Raw genomic sequence first — 21,322 nt, 5'->3', positions numbered from 1 at the left:
CTAGAAATACATATGAAGTATGGTGGTAAGGTACAATTTCTATTGCAAAGGAAAGGAGAAGAGGATCACTCAAACACCCTTCTGCAACCAGCCAATGCCTAAAATAGAGCAATGGACTAGATGCATCTTCAGTCTGCTTTAGCACTAGAGGTTTTAATGGGAAACTGGAGGGTTTTAGCCTCACAAAGGAGCAGTTCTTCTAAGTCTTATTTCTGACTCTCTCACCTTTGAAAAGACACAGAGATCAGTCAGCAACTGAATTAGCTGCACTGCAGCCAGGGTTTCTTGTAATATGCTTGTGTCTCACACTGCTAAAATTCAAAGATTTCTAGTGTTTCTCATATCTCATTCATCTTGCAGCTTAATTCTTAGATAACATTTGCAAATGCACAAGTGATACTAACATATCAGGTTAAAGATAGGAAACGTATCAGGAAAGAGAGCAATGGCTCTGAACAGCAAGTACAAATCACCTGGCTTTGCACCCCCACAGCAAATTTACTAGAAAGGATACGCTCCTGTTCCTGCTGGGAGTCGATCACCCTCTCCACGTGGCCCATGAGGGAGCTCTGGATGGCATCCAGGTGATCTGTGAGTCTCTGCAGCAGCTCCATCTGGTTCTGACGCAGCTCACAGAGTTCCCGCTGCTGGTTCCTCAGGATACACATCAGCTCATCCTGGAACTCGGGTGTCACCTGAGGGTAGAGGACACAGGTACTCAACTGTAAAAAGACCAGAGGTCAAGGAAGTCAAGATTTCTGCTAGGCAGTGAATTACTGCAAGTGTCCCCAGCACAAACAAAGGAGAAAATGAGGTTAATTCAATGCCTGTTTCTAAGTCTTTGTCCCAGGAAGCAAACTAATAATGCAGTGTACATGAAATTCCCACATGCTGTTCACAAAAGACTACTCAGAACATCTTAAACTATTCAGACTCAGGACTCCCTTCAAAGCTCTGGTATCTGAATGGGCATAGGACAAACCAGATCCTTTTCTATTTCAGCCATATACTGGGAAAGAACTTAGGACTCTGATGTCCTAAATGGGTGCCTCAAGCAGTTCCAAACAGCTGTGCAAATAGTAGGGTAAGAAGGAGCTTCCCTAGAGCACTTTCTCGGTTCTCTTGCATGCTTCTGAACAACCAGACAACTGCGGTAGTTCACAGGGTACGTTCATCTGCTCAAAAATTTAAAGGTGGCATAAGTATCCAAGGGCAGCTCAAAGGGTGGATGTAACACAGCTTTTCTTTTGCATTTTCTTGGGCATTTTCTGCCCAAGAAGGTGCTATCAATAAGGATAAGAAATTCCGGGAGGCTGATTCCATTTGATCCTTTCTGTGTTGGGAACAGCTTGTCCTGCTGCATACAGGTCATCTCAGCAGGGAAGAAAAAAAAAAAACTGAGTGGTGGAGTTTCTGACGAGCTAGAGCTCATACGGACACGGAAATGCAAATCTGCACGTGAAGGTACAAAGGAAGACGTTCTGGATGACACTGCACGAATCACAGAACTAAGCAATGCCAAGGAACTCTTCAAGTTAGGTGCAAGTGCCCAAGCACAGGTCCACTGTAGCCTGCCCAGGCACACTGGGCACCCTCGGTAGCTGAAGAAGCCAGGCCAGTCTTTCCTTCAGGTCTTTAGCGAGCCAGGAAACAGAGCTGGAGCATCAGGCCCTTGGGAAAGGCCTCACATTAGTTCTGTGACTCACCTGGTTGTTAGATGATCTGGGTGACTGGTTCACCTCCCTAGAGGTAAAGACAACGAAAAGAAAAAGCAGTAATGTAATCACACCAATTACTTGCTCTGACTATCCAAGTTCTCTGCCAAAACAGACCACACACACTACACACGTTTTAAATTACATACTTCAGCTCATGCATCTGTTTTGCCTAGTGTAACAGGAAAGCAAGAGGAGGTCCAGTCGCTACCGTACTGACTCCATCACTTCCACTATTCACAGGCTTCACAGACTCATCCCTTCACAAGGCCACTTGCAAACTGAGGATTTGTGCCAAGACTGAATGAGGACTGCTACACAGAAAAACGCACACTGATTTTTCAGACTTGTTCAAATTCAAACCCAGGAAATACATTCGGACTTTGGAAGCTTTCCTGATATTTTACAAAGAAAAACCCAGCACTCATTTGTTTAATACCGAGTTCACGAACTTTAAATCATTCAGAGTGACTCCAACTCTCAAGGTGAAGAAACCAGTGATCCTTCCAGCATAAACAGAATAAAGAAAACCGATGATCCAACAACATCCCATGTTGCTACGTGCAACACGAGCGCTACGTGGATCCATCAGCCACCTGTGAACAACCTATGAACAATAAAGCACTATCAGAAGTGCACATGTATAGGTCACAGACTGCAACTATTCAGCTGCTTAGAAAGGACCGAGGTAGGGGAAAAAAAAAAAGGTCATTACTGAGGCTGAGAACTTCTTGGTGTTATAGAAAAGCCACAACAGAAACTTAATATTCCATCTTCCTTGAGGGGGAAAAGAACCCCCTCCCCCATAAAAAAGACACAAAAAACCCACCCCACAGAGAGGGATCTGCAGCAGCTGTGCTGCTTCTCGCCAGTTAATGCAGACAGGTTGATCAAATGGGCCATGGGCAGATCTTTCCAGTCACCAGGTTTCAATCACAAGGTGTTTGCAGCTGGGTGCCAGCAGAAGCCAACCAGAAGTCAAGGCCATATCTAGCTGCATGCACAGGGTGTTTAGTTTCAATGGAGTCTTCACACCAACAGGTAAATGGATCCAGTGTCCCCCAGCAATTCATTCAAGGCAACATTCATTTACCTTCCACAGATTTGTCTACATTTTGGACCAAGTCTTAGCGGGAAAGGTAGGAGAGATCCTACTCCTATACCCCTTAAGTAACAGCCAGTGCCTGAGTAGTCAGCAAGGCTTTCTGTGGGGTTACTGTCACTTGCAGATGGGACAAGACTGGGAACACTTGGCCACAGCAAAGCCTTCGACCCTAGCCTTGTTGTGGAGACTGAACCTAGTCTCAGGTTGTGGCTCTACAGAGCCACCTGAAGCCCAGCATGGCCAGCGTACCCGTCATCTTTCTTGCCCTTCCGTTTGAGCTTTGGGGAAGCCCGAGGGGATGCCTTGGCTTTCCAGTCCTTCACAGGCAGCCGCTGCGTAGACGCTTTGGCACCAAATCCACCCGACGTAGAAGCCAAACTTGCAACTTCATCATCGTGGTCACTGTGAAGGAACAGGAGGTGAGAAGACATCACTTGCAATACCGGACAGTGTCAGCCTTCGCTCAAGGGGAAGGGGTCATGCTCTGCTCTGCATCCACACGTGTTCAGAGTCACTCGGCTCACGATTCCTGCCACTTGGATCTTTACTGCTGACATCTCTACAGAGCTCAGCACAAGCTGCTCCACTCTCGCCCAGGACTGCTCAGACCAAGCTTCATAGAATCACAGAATGGTTAAGGTTGGAAGGGACCTCCAGAGGTCACCTAGTCCAACCCCCCTGCACACACAGGGTCACCCAGAGCACGTGGCACAGGCTGCGTCCAAGCGGGTTTGGGAGATCTCCAGAGAAGGAGACTCCACAGCCTCCCTGGGCAGCCTGTGCCAGGGCTCTGGCACCCTCACTGACAAGAAGTGTTTCCTTAAGTTCCTGTGGAACTTTTGGTGCTTCAGTTTGCGGCCGTTTCCTCTAGTCCTATCGCTGTCCACCACTGAAAAGAGGTCAGCCCATCCTCCTCACTGCCTCCCTTGAGGTATTTACACACACTGATCAGGTCCCCGCTCAGCCTTCTCTTCTCCAGGCTGAACAGGCCCACCTCCCTCAGCCTTTCTCCAAAGGGCTTTGGCGCTGCCTGACACCATCTGAAGGGCCCTGCATTACAGGGGACTGTGGGTCAGGCAGCAGAACAGAGCAGAACTGTTCTTGCTGTGGACACACACTAGCCAAGCAGCTCTGTAACTGCTGACCCAGTGGGGACCCCAAGCGCAGCGCATCCCAATAGCTTTACAGACAGCAAACCCCTAATGCAGCAAGAATTGCAGGGAGAAATGAGGATCGGGGGGAGCCCAGGAATCTCGTGCAGCACTTGGTACCTTAGAGCCTTCCCACCAGTGGTCAATTGGTGGGCTGTGGTCCAAACTGCAGTCTGGATTTACAAAAAAGCCCTCAGCGGCCAAGCAGGGCTAGTTTGCCACGCACGCGGTGTGGCCACAGGGCTTAAGGGCAGTTTGTGCTGAAGATACCAAAAACAGAAAGCTGTGACTCCTGAGGTAACCCCGTTGCCTTAGCTTAAACACAGTATTTTGCTATTGGTCTCTTAATAGGTCTAACCTGGGAGCCAAACTCGCTTCATGCTCTACAATCAGGACAGCCAAACATTTCCCTTCAGGGGACAAACTGGACAGTTCCCCAAGGTTCATCTCACAGTCACCCGAAGCCCCAGGACACCAGTAGTTTGACTGCATACACACATAAGGGAGGAGACAAAGCCGAGGTAGTCGCTCCGCACGGGAAGGCTTGCTGGGGCCAGAGGCACAACCACAGCCCCAACGGACGTGACGGGGGGACACCCAAGGCTCCGGTACCTCTGCTCGGCGCTGGCGTCCTGGCTGTCGTGCTGCAGCAGGTGGTAGCTGTGGCGGTGGTAGGAAGAGCTCTTATGCTTTTCTTCTACCTCATCCCTTGGGCTAGCGGAGGGAGAGAGAAAAAAATAGTGAAAATAACATCAGGAAAGTCTCCTTCAGCTGGGTGTTTGCTCACTCCTCACGGGACTTACCGTTTCAAGGTCTAAACATCTCCTTGCAGAGATCTAGAGAGCAACCAGCGTTCATAAATACCAACACAAACCACCACACGCTTGTCTTTGGAAGGGGTAAGTGTCCTCAGCTCTGCTTCAGGCAGAAACCAAGGATCATCTCCCAACAACCCCTAACGCAGAAGCAATCCATTGCTCAGGAGAGGCTGGAGAGTGCATGGCAGGGAGCATCCTCCTCTCGGGTCTGTTTTGCCTTAAGCAGGACTGATCACGGGGACAAAAATCAGCGCCTCTCAGTTCTCCCAAGCTTTTGAAAGTACAGAGGGAGGCGTGACAAATTGACAGCCTAGCTCCAAACAGGACGGGACGGCAGCAGTGAATCCAATCAGAGCTTTGTAAAGGTCTTCAGAGCAAACTGAGCATGATTCTAAGGAGAAGACCCACTTAAATTCAACATACGCAAAGATCATTAAAAAAGAGGACGGACTTGTGACTTTCAGGTAGGCTGATGGCTTGACTGGACTCAAACATGTCCAGTTATTTGATTTCTTTTTGTTTTAATAGCGATGAGCAAGTGAAATGTCAGATGCAGAAGTATCTAATATGATATTTTGTTTTGAGAAGTCCTAAAGAATTCAGGAACTGGGACTGAGGGGAGTTGAAACTGAAAAAAAAAAGATACAACTATATCTATATATCTATATGTCTATATACATATAATATTTTTTGGACTTTGACTCATGGGCAAAAGACAAAAAAATAGAGCGTGAACACTTGTCTCAGTGCTCCCCACTGAGTCATCCGACCCAAGACCATTTCAGAAGCAGGATCCTCAGCAGGAGAGGCAGAAGGGCAGCAGGGCCTTCCCTCGTAGCTCCAGCCTTTCCGAAGGCCACCACGGCCACTCCCAGCTTGCTGCCCCCATGCAAACCAAGGTGTTCTCTGACTGCCACGGACCACGTAGCCCTGGCACCTCGCAGTTCCTGCTAGGAACTGGGCTGGATTCCCCAGCAGTGAATCCTTGCATTACCCCAACAAGGAGCTCTGCTCCTGGCAAGCGGGCAGGCGTGACGCTGCCTCCATCTGCCCGCCCGCTCCACAGAGATGTTTTTGCTCCTTTCCCAACTTCTCAAGTGTGTTTTGCCTAAACCCCAATGCGAGCTGCACAAAGCCCACCAGAGAAGAGACACATACAATTAAACTATCATTAAACTTGCCAGTTATGTGCTAACCGGTTCTCTCACACGAGGGCCGGCGGGAGGATCACCTGCAGGAGAATTTAGCTCGCACTGGTTTTGTTTTCAGAAATTACGTTAAGAAAAAAAGAAGTCTCCATTCTTAGGAAAGCATGAAGGCCACTAAATTGGGTTATTTCCACTTGTTAACAGAGATCCTATTAATTCTATGATTCAGTGAGGGTGCCAGAGCCCTCGAACAGGCTGCCCAGAGAGGCTGTGGAATCTCCTTCTCTGGAGATCTCCCAAACCCCCTTGGATGCACCCTGTGCCACGTGCTCTGGGTGATCGTGCGTGTGGAGGGTGTTGGACTAGGTGATCTCTACAGGTCCCTTCCAAACTTAAGCATTCTCTGGTCCCTTGAGCTGAAAGGGATACAAGAGGGCACTCACAGTCAGAACTTAGGAAGTTCAGGACACTCTATACATGAGGCAGCTTGGACCACAGGGTCTTTTAGAAAAGGGAGGGATGGAAAACTGTTCTAGCTCAGCTGCAGTGCAAGAGCCTTTCATCAAGCCAGCGGTCCAGGGAATGCAAGGAAATTGCCCCAAGAAAGACCCACCCAGGGGATTACCTGTCTGCCATGCCGTTCCTAGTTTCTCTGGTTATGTCGGGAGCCGCTGGCCAGGGCTGGCCTACGACACTGTCAGAAGATGCGTTTTCCTGAGTTAAAGCAGTCTCCAGCAAAGACGGAGCGTTCAGCCTGTCCACGTCCATCTGAGGCATGTCCAAAGAGTGGTGGCTGTGGTCGGAATTGTGCCGGTTCCTGGGGGAGAGCAAGTGCAGGGCGGAGGCTGCGGAGGCCATGGTGTCCGCGTGCAGGCCGGGCTCCAGCACCTCCGCGGCGAGGCCCGGCGCCGCGGCGAAGCTGCGCTGCAGCGTCTCCGACGCGATCTCGGGGATGTCCTGGGACATGGCCGTGGAAGCCGAGGAAATGACGTCCGGCGAACGCTCGCGCGTGGGAGAGGCCTGAGGCACCACCAAGGGCTCCACTTCCTGCAGTTCCAGAGCTAGGGAAGGGTTTCCTGGTGCAACCTGGATTCAAAATGAGAGAGCATAACGTCGTATCAAACGAGGGCCTTCTTGCAGCCTTCATGGAGACATCCCAAGACTCCCTAGGGCTCTCACCAAGTGCCAAACAACTGCCCTCGCATCAGCTCCCACCTCTGAAAAGAGCCAGGCCGTGTCCTTTCCTCATGGGATATCTGGGCACCTCAGCATTCAGCAGATGGAGGAGGGACCCAAAATGTAGTAAGCGTAATAAGACTGTTCGTTACCACCTTCATTTGCTCCAGGTTCCCTCTAGCTTCTCAGAGCAAAACCACTTTTCTACATCTGTCAACTACTTGCAGAAATAATGATATATTCTCCAAACGTAAGTCCCCTCCCATCATCAGTTTCCTTAAATCAAAGGGAATCTTGACTTGCACGTAAGGGAATACAGAATTACAGAATTAAACCCCAAACAATACCATCTCCCAGCAAGGCCAAGCACACACACACTTCATTGAGTTCTGGTTTTAACATATTTCCAAAAGAAAATTTAACGCTGATTCTACCTCTTTGACGTGCTCCCCAACCCTTTCTTTTTTAGGAGAAAAGGATTGGTTAGTTTTAACGCTGTGTATCTCCAGAACTGAAAGCCAATGATCAAAGCTTAAGGCTGAAATAATCTGTTTTACATCACACCTGGAAAAAAAATTTAAGCGTGGTCTGAAATGATAGTTTCAGACTCGTGAGACCGAAAAGGAAGAGACTTTTCCAGGCAGCACTGTCTCCTAATGCACAAACCTTTGTGGGGGCAACACAGGCAGAACTGCCTCTTGTTTTCAGAGGCATCTTGCTTTGCAGCAGGATCAAGCTCCATTAACAAACTCACAAAGCAGGCTGCAGGTCTGTGCTGGCAGCTTTGTCTTCCAAAAGGCAGATACTGACCCCGAGTACACAAACAAGCCTCATTTCAGCTTGGAAAAGCCTATGGAGAGGCACCATTGTCCACGAGAAGAAACAAGCAAGCCGTATTTTGGAGCCTTACTGGAACAGGAGCCTTCGGCGTTAGCTTGTCAGCGAGGCCGGGGATCAGAACAGAATGGCTCCTAGGACTGGTTTGAAGACTGCTGCTGCTGCTGCTCAGTGTGAGGCTGGTGTCCAGCTGCATCTTCGGGCTCACTGTCAAGTCCTCTGACGTCCTGTACAAAACAGACGAGACCAGATCAGGCAGGTCAACTTACTGACACAGAACATAGAGGTGCGAAGCCTGGATTCGCAAGTCAGTGGAGGAGCCAATTCACAGGTAACAGAGGGCACACCACAAATTTCGTCAGTCCTCTCCAAACTCTCCCCTCTTTATAGCTCCCTGTCAACTAGCAATTGCATCTCCTGGTCACTATACAGATCAAAGAAAGTCCAAATGGAAATGAAGAAAAGAGGGGCAATGTCATATGTTTAAGGAAGTGTTAGAAGTTGAGGGGTCAGTGAGACAAGGGATGTATTATATCTTCAGTGCACACTGTGGGAAGTTTAATGAGAAACAGAACATCAGAGAATAGGTGCTTGGTCTTTACCCCTGACCTCAGAAATTCAGTTTTTCCTTATCTGCTAGCAGCCCAACCCACCTCACCCCCAGAGCAAGACTTTTCTGAGGGCCCCAATTACCTTTCTGCCCTTGATGCCTGCAGTGTTCCCTTACCTGTAAAGGTGACAGCCCTTTGAGAGAAGCATGGAAAGCAACAAAGTTGAGATGCAGTAAAAGAATCCCTTTGGGGTGCAAACAAAACCCTGTCGTGAGCCCCTTGGGTGACAACAGGCACAGCCCAAGCTGCCTTAGGGACACAAACAGTTGCCCTTATATAGGGGCTCTGGGACTAGGGCAGTTTATAACTCTGCTTCTAATATCCTCTCCTACAAACTCAACTACAGCTCTGTTCCCCCCTGCAGGACAGTATTAGTTCAGCTGCAAAGGAATCTTTACTGCTCTATTTACCTGGCCATTGAGGTGTCAGTGACAGAAGTGCTGCTCATGGCTGTGACTGCAGTCAAGGAACTGACGCTGCTGCCTGGGGACACAGTGATCTGCAAGAAAACAGCGAGCGGTCACAGTGTGACAGGAGTGCAACAGCAGAACCGAGAACGCCGGCCCCAGAAAGGCTCCCAAGGACTCTTTGGCAAAAGAAGAATAAATACTTCGGTGGAGTTGTGCTGCTGGGGCAGAGCTGGTTAAAGGCAGGCCCCAAAACCTCCCCCTCACGTGAACTGTGACTGCTTGTCCTGAGCTAGGACACGGAAACATCAGCTACATAAGGCCCATCTGCAGTTCCCAATGCAGTGGCATTCTGCAGGCTCAGCACCAGCTCCACATTCTTCTGCCCAAGCTAAACTGCTCCTGTCAAGGTCTGCTGCCAGCGACGAGGCCAAAACCTGCCTAGGATCCTGCTACAAAAGCTCTGCCAACAGGTGATGGGAGAAGGCACAAACGCACCGGACGGGACATTGCTCCCCTCAGCTGCTCAGCAGCGCAGAGCACAGCAAAGATGCTCATCTCCCTGCTGCTTCTGGCCACCAAGCAGCAGCTGCAGAGGTCACCAACACGAGCACACACCCATCTGGACAAGCTTCCGACTCGTGAGGTAACACTGAGGCAGCTCAGTGTTACCTCCATTTCTTCAAGTCTGCGTGTGCTGCCCACGCTTGCCCAGGCTCCTCCTGCACTCACTACCTGATCCAAAACTCCATGGAACAGAACAGCCTGCAGGATGCGCTAGGCATTCTTAGCCTGTTTCAGATGCCTACTCCCAAAGGATTTTGTCAGGTAGGAATGCAGAGACAGCCAAGGTGACAGGGTTTTCTGCCATTTTAGTTATACCACCCCACAAGGAGCATGCTTTAGGCAAGAAAACCAGTCTCCCACCATTGACACAGTGGTTTAGCACACCCAGCAGTTCCACACGACACTGCTACATCAGCAGCTTTGTGGCAAAATGCAGCACTTGCAACACAAGCTGAGACCAGCCTTGCATTTTAGACAGACCAATGTGCCCCTCTCTCTACAGTGTTGTTGACACAAGGCAGTTTTTCTCCTGTGCTCTACATTTACTAGTTCTGCTGCCCTATGTCATCACAGTCTACAAAAAGTCCAAAGGGATCAGAATCCCAACCTACCCCTTGCACCACTACGTGACAGTGCTCTCCTCATGTTACCTGTTGAAGAGATGTGCTTGGCGTCATGAAAGCATCTGGAGTCATCAACTTAGGCTTGGCATCATTTGAGAGAGAAAGGAAGTCTGCGGGTACAGGGAGGTCAGCAATACGCCGCAAGTCCGGTTGAGAGCCGTGCACAGATCCCTTTTCAGATCCCAGCCCTTCTGTGCTCAGGTCAGCCATATGGTCTGGAAAGGCTTCCAAGGAAGACAGACAGACAAATTTACAGGAATTTCCCCCGAAAGCTGAAGCTCCAATTCCATGACGTACAAATTTACACCACTGACAATCAGACTGGATGCCAAGAAAACAAGTGGAAACCCTGCCACATCCACCTGAACTAATCAGAGACAATGCAAATCCTGTCTTCTGCTTACTCTTTGTATGTCAGAGAGTGGATGTTACCAGGCTGTAACAACAGGAAATACAAGTTTCCCTTTTTCTCCAAATTTAAGGCCGGTTTTAACAGCCACATCCCAGAAGAGCGAATTATCCAGTATTCCAGGGCGCTGCACACACCCCAGTCTCTCTATTCTCAAGATCTCTTCTGCCTGGCAAGAGATGAACGCTGTGTTTCTGGAACAAGTTCCAAATCAACTAGGAAGGTGAAGCCAAGCACTGGCAAAGCATCAGCACTCCTGGCTTAACGTGCTCCCCTGCTCTGTGCTCATAGTGGGCTGCTTTCATAGCTCCTCCATGCTCAGAAGCCCTTATACAGCGACACTTTTCTAAAGCAAAGAGGCATCCAAAGAGGCTACCAACCTTCACATCCCCACCCCAGCAACCCTTAAAGGCTGAAAACCCTGCAGACCCATTGAACACAGATGCTCACCAAACTCTTCATGAGAGCCATGGGAAGGCAGGGATGCAGCCACATCAGGACTATGGAGAGGCTGGAATCTGATCTGCACATCCTGTAGGGCCCTGCAGAAATATCAAACAAATGATGAGCTTATGAATCACCAACAGAATCCTAAGGCTTAGAGGACTGCTCTTCCTAGAGCTGATTCCTGAGAGACGCGTTTTGCCTGCGAGATCAGTGGAAGCTGATCTTTATTTAGCTGTCTCCCCAAGTTGTGGCACTCGGAGCACATCAAAGGTGTGGCCAGCACATGCCTACGTGCAGATCTCTAAAGGCACCGCGTGCTCTCAGCAACTCCAAAAATAACTTGCCCCAGCCCCATGCTAGACCGCTTCCTCGTGAGGATAGTGTGAGCACACCGCTACTGGAAGCTTCTGTGAGTTCAAGCAGCATTTATTACCGGTGGAAGGAACTGCCAAGTAAACAGCAGTTCTTTATACAGGCCAGGGTGGGATGGAGACCCCTGCGGGCAGCTGCCCACAGTAGCTGCTCAGCATACTCACTTGGTGTGCACACAGAAGAGCTTTATAAGCACCCCCGCGGCTGACTCCACAGCGCCAGCTCCCTGAGCACCTTCTGCAAACAAGACAAAATTAAAACGTCAACTTGAAATCACAAACAAGCTACCAGAAAAACTCCACAGCACAGGAACCATCAGCAGAGCACAACACAGCTCCACGCAGCCTTCTCACCTCACTTCAGAGGCAGATTTATCTTACATGGGAAAGCATCTCCTCTGCTTGCTTTACTTTGCACTGTGAGAACAATCACATTGACTCTAATGCAGTGGAACAAGCCCCAAGGGAGCGCCGGGTGGCAATTACCTTGTGAGGAACACAGGAGGAAGCTGAGATGTGGAACTACCAGCAAGCTGCTCCAGCTGCTCCTTGGCTACATTTTAAGAGACACTCTCTGCCTTAACCCCCATACAATTTCCAACCAGGATTCAACCATCCTTTTCAGCTTTAAGCCAGGGAAATTACACACAGCTCTGCAATAACTTTTCATCAGCCAGCGCTGACAACATTCACTCAATATCTGGATCACTCTAGATCCTAGGAAAGCTAAGGCGGCTGAGAGGAAGAAACAAGCCTAGTCCTCCACTATAAGCTCATTTAGGAAGCCCTATGCAAGTTCTTCAAATTATCTAAGCACCAAACTGGGACCTAAACTTTCACCTCCAGTCTGCTGTTGACTTGTTTCTTCTATTAGTCATCTTTTCTTCAACTTTTCAGTGCCAGAGTCCCTCCAAAAAAAGTAAAAAGTTACTCTTGTGCTTTGCTTTGGGAGCCACTAATGATGCTGACAATGACATGAACCAATCCTAATGACCGTGAGCCACAACAGGCACCCAGAAGCACACGAGATTGATGGTATCCAAAGCAGCTTTCCTGATGTTACTAACAGAAAGGCAGGAGATGGAAGCAAACAGACACGTCAAGGGAAGCAGCAGACATGGAAGCTCGCATGGGATAATTCTCCACCATATTCTGTATTATATCCAGTGCAGCTGCTGCCAGAGAACAGCTCGCACGTCTCTGGAAAGCCTTTTTTAGCGTAGAGCCCTCAGCGCTGCAGCCCCATGTCTTATCTCCTCCCCTTTCCAAAGGGAGCTGTGGTAACAAGCAATGGCAATAAACTGTGGTTTGGGAATTTCAGGTTGGATACTACAAAAATCCTTTCTCTAGAAAGCAGTTTGGCCCTGGCTCAAGATACCAGAGCACAGACATAACTGCTATCTGTGCTGGCCTTCAATACACAACTAGTTAAAGCCATAGCTGAGCTAATCTACTGCCAGCAATATTCCTGCTTCAAAGCAGGAGGATGGACCAGAGACCTCCAGAAAGTCCAGAAAGAGAAAGGGTTTATCTGAAGTAATCCATCTCTGGCACATCACCAGTTTTGTACAGGAGAAGGAAAAATTGAGCATTTCTGGAAAAACCAGAACCAGCTAAGGATGACATATCCTGAGCTTGCAAGAGCTAAATTCTGCGTCACCTACCCACACTCAGGTTGTCATTTTCCTCCTCCGCGGGGAGCACTTCGGTGTGCCTTAAGCGGCAGCGGCTCACTGCCTGGATGCCAAAGCTGAGGACAGGGTGGGTCAGGAGGAACTCGGAGATGGAGCTGAAGTAGGCTTTGCCCTCCTCCTGGTTCTGCAGCAGCTCCATCACATACAAGACCTGGAAGAGTAAGAAACAGTAGGGAATTTCAGAGCTCAGTGCACATGTGTGACGTGCACTCAAGAATATAAAGCTCAGCACCTGAAGAAGACCTGAAACAACACAAGGAATAAAGTCTGAGGTATTTAGGTCTGAAACAAGTCACCAAATAGGATATTTCTCCTTCCGGCACCACTGCCCACACAGTCAGTAAGAAATGAGGCACCTACCTTTCTCTGTACATCACTCAGGATCAGATATTCAGCAGAGAGGTCGAGGCAGACTTTCAAGCTGGGAAGAATACTCATAGAGCTGAAGATGTCTGGAGAAAAGCTAGATCCACAAACAAGAGGGGAATTAAAAAGCAAGGCAGATCAACACAATCAAAACAACTGCTATGAGACCGAATTAATTAAAAAAACATCTTAAGGCATTTGCAGTCATATTACAGCCATCCACTAGGATGAAAACGTAATCACAGAAATCACTGCTTACGTCAGCTAAGAAAGCAGCAGGGAGATCACAGGGCAGATCTGATTCTGAGCATTTAAATGCACAGTGGTGGTTTGCAGTTATTCAACATGTTCCACCTTCACAGGAGAACAACGCTCAAAGCTACACGCTTAAGGCCAGAGAGCCACCAAACCAAACGAGCCCTTCTTAGAACAGATCTTTAGCAGCAAGGGAGGCAATAAAGCAGCTCTCATCTGCATGCAACATGCTTCTCATTTTAGGAGGGCAGATCAGCAACAGCCTGACATATGCACGTGGCCTGGGAGCCCATGAAACACCAGCAGAAAAGTCAAGGGAATAGAGGAATTGAAGGGGAATTTGAACTTCTGCAGCTACAGAGCTCAGTATCTCAGTTTTCTAAACCAACTTCAGCTCTGTCAGCATAGCAGCTTCCAATTCTTTAAAGCAAGAAAATCAATTGTAGGAAAAGGTGCTAAGCAGGTTATTGAGCCCCCCAGGAGGGCTACAGGTAGGTTTGTGCTCTACAGACCAAACTGAACACAAGAGGTCTTGATAACCCCCTGTGTATCTATATAACAAGACACGTATTACCAAAACCTGACCTGATAGTCTAAAATAGCCCTCGTATTTTTCAACAAATATGTCAAATGGGCAAAAGAATAGTTACTAGCTGGGGCTTGATGCTAATAGAGTGCTTGGCAAAGCAAGCAAACCTAAAAGGCTTGAGCTTTGCTGTGATCCACTGCCATGTCAAACCAAACCCATTTAGGGCAGCCACCACCTACCGCACAGTCTGGAGACAGGTCCAAGACACAGTGCACCACATCTTCAGCTCTCTATTCTGATCCGCTCCTGTGATAAGAAATCTCCAGAAGGGAACCCTGCAGGTTCAACACAGACAATTATCTTAAAAATCAGGCATCTCCCACAAGGTCATTTCATAGAAAGGTTTCTCACAGTCTACCCATGGCTGGTTTTGCACAAGAGCATCTCAAACTTCTCCAAAAAATTCTGCTTCTGAGGCACATTTAAAAAAAAAAAAAAAAAAAAAAGTATAGCTCTCAGATCTCCCAAAAAACCCCTAACTAACAAAAATAAAAATAAAAAGCTCTTTTGTCCATCAAATTTCTACTGCACTTGATATTCAGCCAGGTAAAACCAACCGCACTACAAACATGGAAAGGCTCTGACCCAGAATTTTCATTGCTTAGCTCTTCACAGACCTGGAATTGACACTAGAGTTAAGGTAACTTTAGGCTGCTCCAGTGCCTTATTTTTCCATGTCTAGATAAATTATTGTAGAAACAGAACCAGATCTGCTCCTGCCACAAAACTAGATTTGTGCAAGTAATTCCCAAGGCAACGAAATCCTCAAAGGCAGAGTTGGAAGATATCAGTAAACTCTGCTACTCAAAGTAGATTTGGCGACTTACTCTGGGTCTTGCTTTTTATGGTTGTCACAAAAGAGCAGGCAGGAGAGAGGCCTACCATCATGGGGTTTCCACTCATGAAGACACCTGGAAAAAAATAATAATTAAGAAGAAAAAAAATTATAAAAGAAAGAATGCAGGGACCAGTGAAAATAGGGCAGCAGGAATGAAAAGGTGGGCCCTGAACATTTTATCACCTGTTTGTTCACAGGTTTATATCAATTCACAAGGTGATCACTCCCATGCAGCCACAGACAGTCACCAACCTCCTCCTTCCCCCAAAGGCTGCCTTGACTTTGGCATTTCAACAAGGGTACCGTAGGTAAGAGACATCAACATTGAGAGCAGGAGCTAAGGGAAGATTTCTGCACATGCAGGACAGCACAAGAGTTTAGCTTCAATGTGTACAAGGCACAAGGCCTCATGCTTCCAGACACAGCATTTTGTTTCTGTCCAAAGTTCACCAAACTTGAAGCTTGTGTGATATTCAGTGATGTACCAGCACTCTTCTGCCACAAAACACTTATATTCACCCTGTATCTAGGTAATGACCCAAGAATGTTTTTAGAACGAGGAAAGATCTGAGAGAAACTGATGTTCTCTGAAGATCCCTCACCTCCCAAATTCTCCACTTACCTTGGCTCATCTTGCCCCTCAATATAGATCTGCCAGAACTTGACGAAACCATCATGGCTTGCTGTGGCCAACACCGTTCCATCTGGAGAGAGAGCTCCCTCACTCAGGCACTAAACAGAGAGAGGAAAAAAAAGCCCAGTGAAGTAATTGTATAACTCTTCAAGAGAGGAGAAAAAAGAATATGGTCTTATTTGACTAACAGTCTGGTAGGACAGGAGGCAAGATACCTCTAACATCTCATCAGGCAACTTACCCCTTTGCAGAACAAGGATGAGGGGATTTTTTTTTTTAAATCCTTGTCTTTCCTCTTCACAGAAATTTAAGTAAATTAGATGATGCGGATCTTGCTCCCACTGTCACTCATGTCACAAACAGGGCTCATATTGCTTTAGGATCTTATGGCTGTTCACAGTCATTAAGCACTTTGCTTTGCCTTGGTAGTACAATTATGGTCTCGTTATCTTGCTGAAAAAGTAAAACTGGACTCTTTCCAGGTGCATCCCTGATATTCAAAGTATCAGCTACCAGATACCCAGCCACAGTCCTGATCCACACACTCTATTTACAAATATAGTTGTGCTCATTAAGGGAATGAGGAAAAGTAAAGATGACGTTGGGCTCACTTTTCCTATTATCATCCAGGAATAAATCACAGCAGTGTAGCAGCATTCCTTTTATCAGAAGATACAATATTTGAATTGCAGCCCAGACTGACAAACAGGCCCATGGAAAAATAAGTGATTTTTTCCTAGACTCATTTTCAAACAAAAGAGTATAAATTCATCGTGGCTCTTGAAATAAAGGTCCCTTTTCTAGGTGTGCATATGCCCATCTCCCTAAAACTCACAGGACACCAGCCAAGAAACTATTTTACACCTTAAAAAGAAAACAACAAATCCACAAACTCTCTTCAATCCTAAAAACTACAGTTCATGAGACTGAAAAAACAAAAGAGAATCTACGTGATCTGTAACACACCATGTTAGGAGGTTCCAAATTTTACAGAAATTCAAGCACAGAGGGAAACACTAAATTCCCAAGAGGAGTTAGGCTGGACATTTAAACTCTTCTCTGACCAGCAAAATTTTTTTGGTCTGATACAACATTCCTCTAGAGGAGGCCTTCTCAGAGACAGATGAAGAAAGAGGATGAGAAGATCTAGAGAGTTAACAATCCACTGTGACAAGGGCGAGATGCCTCGCTTCACTTCCAGAATCAGTGCCGCTGCCCACCGATGGCTGCATTTGTGTCACTTACTGATATCTAATTATTTAACTGCAGTTCACAGCCATGCCAGCCAGATGACTTGCTACTATTTTTCTCCCCAAACAGCAGGGCCAAAAATCTTCCTCCCTGCACATCTGTTTCCTCAGAGGTTAGACGTAGCAAGCAAAAGGAAGGGGTTTTTACCGTGCTGTGACCCTTCACTACAATGAAGCCTTCTTTGATGCTAGGCACTTCCACTGGCCAGGAGCTGTTGTTTGTTCGAATAATGTCTAAATCCCACACCTCTGCCTGGAAAATAAACAGATATGGACACAGGTTATTGCTACAACTAGTGCATTCATCCAGTCAAGGATTTCTCATATTTTTCCGTGATTTTCCAGCCCACTTGCAAACACGTGATATAAATCTTCTCTGCTCCTATTGATTTTGGCTTTAGAAGCCTTCCTGCACCTGGTTACACTTAGTCCAGGCAGATGTTTGTGGCACAGTTGCTGCTCGCCAGCCTTCTCCCCTACCACCTCAGTACTGCTCAGCCCGCACAGGCTGATGCCCCTGGGCCTCCACATTTTGTTTAGTCTCCTGTTGGATGTGGAGCAGGAATTACTGCTATTCTTCCCATGGGGCCCACGAGTTTAGCATGATGTCTCTTCCAAAAACATAAGCTCCGATCATCACGTTACAAGAGGATTCTCAGACTGGGTCAGGGAGCATTACACCTGTAATAACGTGGGCTCTCTCTTTCATTCTTCCCTCCCTCTAATGATAAAAAGGCATAAAGTTTCAGCCAAGGTTTCCTTACCCTGTCCTCGTGCAACAAGGCCAACGTTTGACTTCCCTCTTCACCATTCTCCTCATTATCATCTGGGATGAAAGGACACCAGATGATTCTTCGAGAGGTATTCAAGGGGGTATTGTCAGGACGTTTGATGTTCACCAAGATCTCCTCTCTGATCACCATGGTTAAGGAACATGAAGCAGTCTTTGCTACTGCTGTTCAACAATGACCTATTTGGTTGTGGACTCTGCCACACATCACTGAGATTTAAAGAAAAACCAGTTAAAGGGATTCTCCTAAGAAAAAAGGCAGGGTAGCTTTTCCTCACTGGCTGAAAAGGACTAAACTGACTGAAGTTAGATTCTCACAATTTTCAGAGATAAGAGCAGGATAATCACAAGAATAACACAGCCAATTTGAACGTGCAATCCAAATGACTGCCGATGGGCAAGTCAGTGATGTCTTCTAACATTACAACAACAATAAATACCACCGAGACAGCCCTAGGCCGAGTGGTCCTGTTCGCTCACACAAATCAGAGCTTAAGCTCCAACCACCTTTGCTTCAGTTGCTTTTGAAACGGTTGAGTACATCAAGGAGAAAATGAAGATGGCCCAGCCTACGCCACCACAACCTATTAACTGTTGTGCTGCCCTAAAGCACCGAGCAGTCACTGCTAGCAGTGACAAGGAAAAGGTTTATAATAAGCAAGCAACCTTGAAAACTATTTCCTGACCTTTAAAAGCACAGGGCTGATGGGTTTGCCCAAGCCAAGCGATTGAGGGGCAAGTGTCACATCTTCCTCCCCAGAACAGGAACCACAGGAAAGATGTAGTTGGTCACGCGGTCAAACTGGTATCACCCTCGGGTAAGGTCAACTGGCACAGACCTAACGATGCTAAAATCCTCCTCACTAATTACTTTTCCCCGGGCTCAGAGGAGCGCTGCAATGTCCACTTTGGAAATTTCAGTACAGGCACAGGCCAGATGCTGCTTTGATACTCTGTTGGACTACCAACCTCCCTCCTGTAAACTGGTATTCCAAAAGGGCTAGGCAGAAATTTTAATTTTGAGGCTCTATTTACAGCTAACCACTACACACACTACATTACACAAGCATTATTATCATAGAATCACAGAATCCTTGAGGTTGGAAGGGACCTCTAGAGATCAACTACTCCAACCCCACTGCTCCTGCAGAGGCACCCAGAGCACAGGGCTGCGTCCAACTGGATTTGGGAGATCTCCAGAGAAGGAGACTCCACAGCCTCTCTGGGCAGCCTGTTCCAGGGCTCTGGCACCCTCACTGTCAAGACATTTTTCCTCAAGTTCCTGCAAAACTTTTGGTGCTTCAATTTGTGGCCGTTTCCTCTAGTTCCATTAGTGGTCACCACTGCAAAGAGGCCGGCCCATCCTCCTCACTTCCTCTCTTGAGGTATTTGTACGCACTGATCAGGTCCCCCCTCAGCCTTCTCTTCTCCAGGCTTGCTTTGACAGGATACTGAATTTTCTCTTTATCCATGGCCAAGCGCCACACAAAAAGGTTGCCAGCCTCATCGAGGCAGGCCAGCTGGTTGGAGTTGAGATGGGCAAAAGCCAGGTCTGCCACGGCTCCCGTGAATCCTTTGAGCAGGGTGCGCTCGGCCGTGCTCACGCTCAGCACCCTCACCATAGCGGAGCCGTTGCTGGCAGCTGCAAGGCAAACACAGAAGGCAGAGGTCACCATCCCCGTGCAGCCTCCCCGGGCACTGCTTGCTTCTCAGCAGCCGCTCCAGCCTCTCCAGTTTCCACCCCGCCATCAATGGCCGTTGGGGCTGCACTAAAAATCCACACGGCGAGTCGCCCCATGCACAAACCCTCACAAGGCCCAGGACACGTGCAAACATTCACCGCCCTTCCTGGGTTTGGTGCAGAAGGGAACTGCTGCGACAGAAGGGTTTTGCCTGCCTTTTCAGGAGCATCTCAATTCCCTACATCTCTTACAATAACTCAAGCACCCAAAATCTCAAGTATTCTACTTAAAGTCACAGAATCGCAGGAATAGTTAAGGCTGGAAGGGACCTCTAGAGATCATCTAGTCCAACTGTCAACAGAAGCTCATTCTAAAACAAAAGGCCACTGCAGAGTTTATAACAAACAGCGGTTTCACAGCTCACCAAAGATGACATTTTTCTCCTGAAATGACTTCCATTAAATGTAAGACTAAATCTTTATCACAAGCTGGTGACAAGGCTACCAATCTTCCAGGATTGTCCTTCAATGACTGTGGATTAATTTTATTTATTTGTAATTTGATCTTCAGCACCTGGACTAAAGTGTCATGGAGGTGCAGGTAGCTCAAATATATCTTCTATAAGGGAAACATAAAATCACAGCTTGCATAGTTAAAAATTAAATGCTCTAGAGAGAGCATGTTTGGAATAAAACTTCCAGCTTCATTTCAGACAAGCATCACTAGAATGCAGGCAAGCTTATGGCAACCCTCATTTCCACGTCTTGATGTTGAAGTCACCTCTGGTAGATCACTCAGCTTTCAGTATTTTACCGCACTCAGGCTTCTATACAAAAGGGCCAGGCCCTTTTCTAATAGAACAGCTACTCTTGAATAACCTCATTTAGATAAAATACAGAAATGGAGTAGTAGTAAATTTTGTCAAGAGACTGGACAAACTGATGGGGGGCCATTCTGAGAGGAATGGAAGAGCTCAACAGGTCCTCAGATCTGCAGTTACACTAGAGCAGAGAGAGACCCTGCTGATAAAGTAGTGTTCATTTGCTCCATACGCTTTGTGAAACAATTTTTCCCTGTGTTGTTCTGCCTTCCTCTCTTCCCTACTCCAAAACACAGTCTCCTTGTATTGTTCTTTGCCTTCTCAGAGCTAAATTTATTTAAGCCCATCTATTTTAAATACTTACCTGCTCAAATTAGCACGGTCCTGTTTCTGTGCTTAGCACAACATAGACTTGTTTATTACAGATATATTTCACTAGAGTAATAATCTGAATATCAGATTGCTGTCCAGTGAAACTAATGCAATCCTTCAATTTCTCCCCAATCCCACTGAGTCCTTGTCTTTATATTTCAGTTCAGAAAGGCTTTCCTTCTTAATGGAAACTCTCTTAGACCACTAATTGTTCCCTCCTATACAGTTCCAGTCTCATTTGTACCCTCCGTACAACAGCACCCTGCGCTGGGTGTTACAGTGAGCGAGTGTTTCAGCTACTGACAAGCCCTGTCTCCCGAGGCACACGTTGCCTCTTGCAGAGATGCCCAGATCAACACAAATCATATCCAAGGCAGGAAGATATCTTACCTCTAATGGCATAAGCCAGATATGAGTTTGAGACCGCTATCAGATTACCGTAGTAGTATTTCTGCTCCCAGTCATATCTAGCAACAGGCTGTATTTTCACCTGTTCAAGAGAAAAGGAAAATTAAAAAAAAAAAAAAAAAAGAGAGAGAAGAAGGTTGGGAAGGTTGCATACCCATCCATAGTAAGATTTCACTGAAAACTGGGTATTTTAAAATGAAGTAAAACTCCTGAGTCTCCCAGTCTTTTCTGAAGAATAT

At 47.2% G+C, this 21,322-nt stretch overlaps 1 protein-coding gene across 1 annotated transcript in view; it reads right to left on the bottom strand.

The window, feature by feature from the left end:
- Positions 1 to 21,322, bottom strand: part of EDC4 (enhancer of mRNA decapping 4) — a 34,962-nt gene that overhangs the window by 6,691 nt on the left and 6,949 nt on the right. Inside the window, exons 4-22 of the mRNA XM_026034364.1 lie at positions 21,066 to 21,165; positions 19,254 to 19,443; positions 17,776 to 17,923; positions 17,160 to 17,264; positions 15,750 to 15,859; positions 15,117 to 15,200; positions 14,469 to 14,564; positions 13,440 to 13,542; positions 13,050 to 13,230; positions 11,551 to 11,623; positions 11,018 to 11,109; positions 10,186 to 10,382; positions 8,972 to 9,060; positions 8,024 to 8,177; positions 6,563 to 7,023; positions 4,584 to 4,685; positions 3,070 to 3,222; positions 1,707 to 1,743; positions 515 to 695 (exon numbers count right to left, since the gene is read on the bottom strand). Of these exons, the coding sequence (XP_025890149.1) occupies positions 515 to 695; positions 1,707 to 1,743; positions 3,070 to 3,222; positions 4,584 to 4,685; positions 6,563 to 7,023; positions 8,024 to 8,177; positions 8,972 to 9,060; positions 10,186 to 10,382; positions 11,018 to 11,109; positions 11,551 to 11,623; positions 13,050 to 13,230; positions 13,440 to 13,542; positions 14,469 to 14,564; positions 15,117 to 15,200; positions 15,750 to 15,859; positions 17,160 to 17,264; positions 17,776 to 17,923; positions 19,254 to 19,443; positions 21,066 to 21,165 (2,656 nt within the window). The remainder of the gene's footprint in view (positions 1 to 514; positions 696 to 1,706; positions 1,744 to 3,069; positions 3,223 to 4,583; positions 4,686 to 6,562; positions 7,024 to 8,023; positions 8,178 to 8,971; positions 9,061 to 10,185; positions 10,383 to 11,017; positions 11,110 to 11,550; positions 11,624 to 13,049; positions 13,231 to 13,439; positions 13,543 to 14,468; positions 14,565 to 15,116; positions 15,201 to 15,749; positions 15,860 to 17,159; positions 17,265 to 17,775; positions 17,924 to 19,253; positions 19,444 to 21,065; positions 21,166 to 21,322) is intronic.

This window comes from Nothoprocta perdicaria, unplaced genomic scaffold, assembly GCF_003342845.1.
Source record: "Nothoprocta perdicaria isolate Ctin4 unplaced genomic scaffold, notPer1 scaffold_143, whole genome shotgun sequence".
Taxonomy (NCBI): domain Eukaryota; kingdom Metazoa; phylum Chordata; class Aves; order Tinamiformes; family Tinamidae; genus Nothoprocta; species Nothoprocta perdicaria.
This window is presented reverse-complemented; position numbering and strand designations above follow the sequence as displayed.